The 5,949-nt window shown below is 38.1% G+C and overlaps 1 protein-coding gene across 1 annotated transcript; it reads right to left on the reverse strand.

The window, feature by feature from the left end:
• Positions 1-2,178: 2,178 nt before the first annotated feature.
• On the reverse strand, positions 2,179-3,866 carry LOC142494562 (uncharacterized). Its single transcript, XM_075599021.1, has 2 exons — positions 3,391-3,866; positions 2,179-3,025 (listed from the first exon to the last, which is right to left on the reverse strand). The coding sequence occupies exons 1-2, from the start codon at positions 3,485-3,487 to the stop codon at positions 2,295-2,297; spliced, it is 828 nt and encodes a 275-aa protein (XP_075455136.1). The 5' UTR covers positions 3,488-3,866; the 3' UTR covers positions 2,179-2,294.
• Between the last annotated feature and the right edge of the window lie 2,083 nt (positions 3,867-5,949).

Below are 5,949 nucleotides of genomic sequence, written 5' to 3' on the forward strand. Positions count from 1 at the left end.
CATTCCAATGCATTTTCAGCTGAAAGGCTTGCTACATAATCATAGTAGTTTTGTTCTTGTACAATGTGGGTTTCAGGAATGGAGGGTGCAGATATTGCAGCAGGTATCGATTCACACGGAAAAGTAGTAGCGGATCCATTGCTATTGGCATTAGGAATAAATATGCCTTTAAACACAATATGTGTGCCCTCTTTCACGGTGAAATGTTTTTCCTTGGCAATCTTCCAGAAACCATAATTGTCTTCTAGCTTATCCTGCACACGTTCAAAACAGTCATTAGTTGATAAAGTGAATCTTACTGAGGAATTAAAATTGCGCGCATGCCCACGGTCTTGGTAATAAGGATATTTTGCTCGAATCAAATCATAGATTTGGCGTGTGCTCGCTTTGTGTCCGCAAGTTGTCAAAATCGCTTCTGATACCATGTATTTATACCCTAATTGCGGATTCATATGTTTAACGAATTCATCAGCCATTGCAGAGTAGCACAAAAGATGTGTGCAGGTATCTGTTCTTTGCTCATAAAAATGAAACTGCTCAATGGCTAACAAATTGCTGTGTTTCCTTTTCAAGGTCAATAAAAGTATAAACTTTTACTCCTTATTTCAAACGCCAATTGGATCTGTAGTTTTAATTGGTTGAACATTTGTGGTTTCTGATAGCCGCTTGTGGGACAAACATGTATCCTTTTTTTATCTCGTTTCTGAAAACATTCCTACACTTTTAATTCAGTAACATTGAGTTTTCTTGAAAAATAACAAAGAGCACTGTGTGAAAATAGTGCTTAGACAGCCATATCAGTAAATACACACACCTGCAAAATGAAATGTTTCTTTCCCGCATACATTTCTGTGTGTATTTGAAAGTCTGGTTAACTCCCTGTCTGCATGAGTTTAAATACGTGTGTATATATATATATATATATATATATATATATATATATATATATATATAAATATATCTCTCTCATAAATATATATATATAAAGTGAATATTGTACTATATGTATATTGTGTGTGTATATATATATATATATATATATATATATATATATATAATGTTTTTTTATAGGAGTACACACAACATATTGATGGCAGTAAGTAGGCCTTGTATGAAACCTATTTAAATGGTGATAAACATGAGTGAATTAAGTAATAAACATTTGTTTGCGCCCAATACTGTTAGAGGCTCACACTTAGTATAGTTCTCAAACGTTAGGCCTGTATTATTAAAATACTGTGTTTTCACAAGGAAGCATGAAGTGTATGTTTTTTGTAAATACATCTATACCAGTTTAGATAGTACTATATATACATACACACACACACACACAGTGTGTGTGTGTGTGTGTGTGTGTGTGTGTGTGTGTGTGTGTGTGTGTGTGTGTGTGTGTGTGTGTGTGTGTGTGTGTGTGTGTGTGTGTGTGTGTGTGTGTGTGTGTGTGTGTGTGTGTGTGTGTGTGTGTGTGTGTGTGTGTGCATATATCCATACATACGACATATATATATTAGTATACATTCAGAGATGTTCTTGAAACAAGAACACATAAATGATTAAAGGACAACATTACAATGCCCAAGCAAGGCAAAGGTAAGTAATATTTAACACATAATCCTGCTGTACACGTACAAGAAAGATGTTTGCAGTTAAATAGGTCTTTTTTTAATTGCATGTGAATAATATGCACATGCAATGATTACATCAAGTAACACACCCAAATGCAATGTTTTGCTGCAAAGTCAATGGCAGCTTCTCTAAACTTAGCAACTGGCTCATGGTGGACCATTACTGAATACACGATTCATACATCAATATTAATAACACTATTCATTAATTACGACTGTTAAAATTTCCAAAACTTCAAGTGTACAAGAACATACTTGAAAGTTTGGAAACAACACAGTCTTCAGCATACATACAATATTAATTAGATAATCTGAAGTCAACAAAACAAGGCCAAAGACATATTTAGTGAATTATAACATTTATTTTTTTTGTTCCTTTTGAGAGCGAGTAACAGGCCTGCTTGTTGTCTCTTGTATTTTCCTTTTTCTTTTTGCAGCAACTTTAGCCACAACAGAGCCACTTTGAGTGGCCTCTGGCACTTTACGGCCAGGGCTTGTGGCCAGTGACTCACCTACAGGGCTTGTGGCCAGTGACTCACCTACAGGGCTTGTGGCCAGTGACTCACCTACAGGGCTTTTGGGCAGTGACTCACCTACAGGGCTTTTGGGCAGTGACTCACCTACAGGGCTTTTGGGCAGTGACTCACCTACAGGGCTTTTGGGCAGTGACTAACCTACAGGGCTTTTGGGCAGTGACTGTTCACGGACAGAGCTTGTGCCCACTGACACATGTGAGCAAGTTGGTAGACACTGCACAAGTGATGGTTGGTTTGTTTCATGTGTGTCTTTTTTTGTTTGTGTCCAAAAACTGGTCAGTAGTAACTGCTTGTGCTGTTTTGTTTTTGTCGCCTCCTTTGTAGGTGTCAGCTGCTGATTTTGTACAGATGGCAGCGATAGGATGTCGTCAGGAACCTGCACAGCAATGTCTGCTACTTGACCGGTAACATTTGGACCTGGGGAATGAAGATCAGATGCATGTGGTGAAAACTGACCAGCATGTACAGATCCTGCCTGTGAGGTGTTCAAGTTGAATTGTGGTACATTAGTCATTCTCAAGTAATTTGCTTGGGTTTGCTGAACAACTAATGCTTCGAATGAGGTGTTGATTTTTTGCAACTGTTTAGGCACTTCAATGAAGACTCTGTGGAGATGTGCCAATTGTGAAACTGTTTCTTCCTGCAGTGCAATCATCCTTTCCAGCACTGTCATCAGGTCAGAATGGCGACGATTTTCTGCTTCCACAATTTTTCCCTCAGAAGCTACAATTGCATCGTATGTGGTAGTTGCTGGACGATTTGGCGGTAAAACTGTTTCAATTGGAACCTCTTCATGGTCACTTGCTTGTATTTCTGTGTCTATGGCGGCATCATCATCATCATCATAATCCTCATCATCATGTTCTACAAATAAATGTACACATTATTAAATGGCATGTTAATCTCTGCTGTGTTACTATGTAATTCTACTGTGTCATAAGTAACACCTAACATGTTTCCATACGTTTTATAACCTCACATTAAAAACTACCTTGACTTACGAATAATGTTTGGACTCAGTATGAAATATGAATGAATGATAACTTGCTCTAAACTCACAACTCCTACATGATAGTTCACATCACTAACACAATACATGTTGCCTTACACTTCATTTTCACTGACACTAAGTAATCCTATTTAAAGAAGATGTGCAATACAAATAATGAACATGACAACATAACATATAGAAGTGCACATATTATATGGCCACCAACTGATACACTCACCTTCTAGGTGTGTTGAGCTGCATGACCCAGGTGAAGACACTTGTTCCATCTCAGGTGACACATGTCCTCCAGGGGCAACTATATATAACAATAACATTAGTTTTACATTTACATGTGTAAATATTGAACAAACACTTATTGTATGTTCTGTATTTATGATTACCTAACAGCATCAGTTCCTTAACCGAAAATGTGTGTGTGAAAGTGAACATAAATAGTTGTAATAACAATGTACATGCCTGTGTACTTAGAACTTTTGAGTTCCCTAACATACAACATACTATGTTTCTGCAGTAATGCGTGAGGATAAATAGATTAAATTTGTACATAAAAATCATATGTTGTGTAGTGATATCAGTATCATAATGTACATAACTATCATGAGATGACCATTCACAATGGTTATCATGAAGGTGGTCATATTGCAAAAAGTTTTGTTTTTGGTACAGGATATGTGTGGTACATTAATAGAAGATGTGGCACACCTGAATGTGGCTGTCACTCAACAAGACAACACATGCAGTGTGTGATAATGTGTCGTTGATAGTAGTTCAACTATAGATATGAGTGAACTAATGTGTGACGTACGCTTTGATAAGTAATGAGTTGTTGGGGCATTTAGTAGCTAGAGTTAAGCTTTCAAATGAGTGTGATTAACTTCAGTTGTGCTAGTCAGGTTGTAAGAACGTTATTCCCTTCCCCAAAAAGCCTAATCAGCCACACCTTTCAATTACTTCAAACAGGTGAAAATGGTGTGAACTAAGTTGACCCTAAAATGAGCCTGTAATTTGTGTGTGTGCTGAACCCCACCCCTCTGTTGAAGTGTATGCTGTGATGAGATATTAATTGCAGCTGCTTTAACACAATGGTAGAGGAGCTAAATAGTCGTCTGCACTGTTTAAGTTATGAACACAAAGACATAACATATGCTACGTGTGCCTCATTATGCTGTCTGTATATGACATAAAGCAAAAATGGACCTTTTCATAAACAACTATAGATGTGTTAGTGCAAGTGATGTTTGTAGGCCGTTGCATGCAATATATTTGATGCATGTTTAAAATAGGCAGTAATGTCGTGTTTGTAGGAGTAAAATAAATAAAATACACAATAATATTATACATATTTATGTTCTGTACCTGTAGGTAGTAATAATTTCTCATTATCAAGTGTTACACATGTGTGCTACCCTGTTGTTGCCCATCTTCGCCCACCATAAATTGCTTCCAATGCAGCAAAGCATTGTGGGAATTCACATGCAAATGAGCACGCTATGCAACGTGGTATATTAGTTACTGCTTTTAGTAGGACTACAACAGATATGTCTAATTTGACACACACAAACACACTATATATATATATATATATATATATATATATATATATATATATATATATATATATGAGAGACAGAGAGAAACACACATATACATATATAGATGTAGGTATGTTTATATTGGGAAGACACTATAAAAAGCTGCGTAAATATGCAAAATAACTGTAAACAACGACACGCCTAGTACAGTAATATTTCTCACCTGGTGGAAATTGTGAGGGATAAATTCCAATATCACGGTCACCAGCCAATCCCTCCACGACGACGGGAAGTAATTTTGCCCGAAGCAGCTCCTCCAATGGAGTTAATATCAGACGTTGTGGTGTCGGCCCACCTCCAGTGCCAGTAGCATGCACGCGTTGGTCTTGTATTTTCTTTTTCAATTTTGACCTAATATCATCAAATCTTTTCCGACAATGATACTTGTCCCTGACACTATTCCCACACGCATTGACACCAATGACTATTGTGTCCCACATTTCTTTTCTGCTTGATGAACTTGTCCGCCCTTGAAAAACATATAAAATATATGAGGTAAATTAATAATAATAGAAGCACCAGTTTCCTACACTGCTAGCTGTTCCAAGAGATAGCAAACATGCTGTTTTAGGTGTAATATGTGAAGCACATGAGCATTCACTACTAAACCTATACATGTAAGCAAGCTTGCATTCATATTGTATGCAGTTATGGCAAATTGAACGCCTGTGTTTAGTTGTCCTTGTAACGCATGATAAAAAGCTGTGTTTCCACACTAATTAACATAGAAAGATATTCTGTACCCATATTTGCATATGAACAAAACACAGATGACCTAGGATCACATGTATTTGAAGAATAAATGTAAAGGTACACTTACCTACTAAATGTCCATATATACTGTCATAGTGCTCCAGAATCCCAGTGACAAGAGCTGTATTTTCCTGGTCATTGAAGCGAGGATTACGTGGCTTCTCCACACGTTTCTTCCGAGCAGGTTTAGGGTCAGAGCTTGGCTGGTGCTGACTGTACTCTCCTTCTTCCAATGGAAGAGCCTCCAAAAGCTGGCCACCAGCAAGCATGCCACCACCAGACAACCCATCAGCAACTGCGCCACCAGCAGCACTCCCAGCACCAGCACTCCCACTCCTAGCACCAGCACTCCCACTCCTAGCACCAGCACTCCCACTCCTAGCACCAGCACTCCCAGCACCAGCACTCCCACTCCCAGCACCAGCACTCCC

Source organism: Ascaphus truei, chromosome 5, assembly GCF_040206685.1.
Source record: "Ascaphus truei isolate aAscTru1 chromosome 5, aAscTru1.hap1, whole genome shotgun sequence".
In the NCBI taxonomy this organism is placed as follows: Eukaryota; Metazoa; Chordata; class Amphibia; order Anura; family Ascaphidae; genus Ascaphus; species Ascaphus truei.

Coding starts and splice junctions, on each gene's coding strand:
- LOC142494562 (XM_075599021.1), bottom strand. CDS start 3,487: ATGTTATTGTTATATATAGTTGCCCCTGGAGGACATGTGTCACCTGAG. Junction 3,026..3,390: donor CAGCTCAACACACCTAGAAG/GTGAGTGTATCA, acceptor ATTTATTTGTAG/AACATGATGATGAGGATTAT.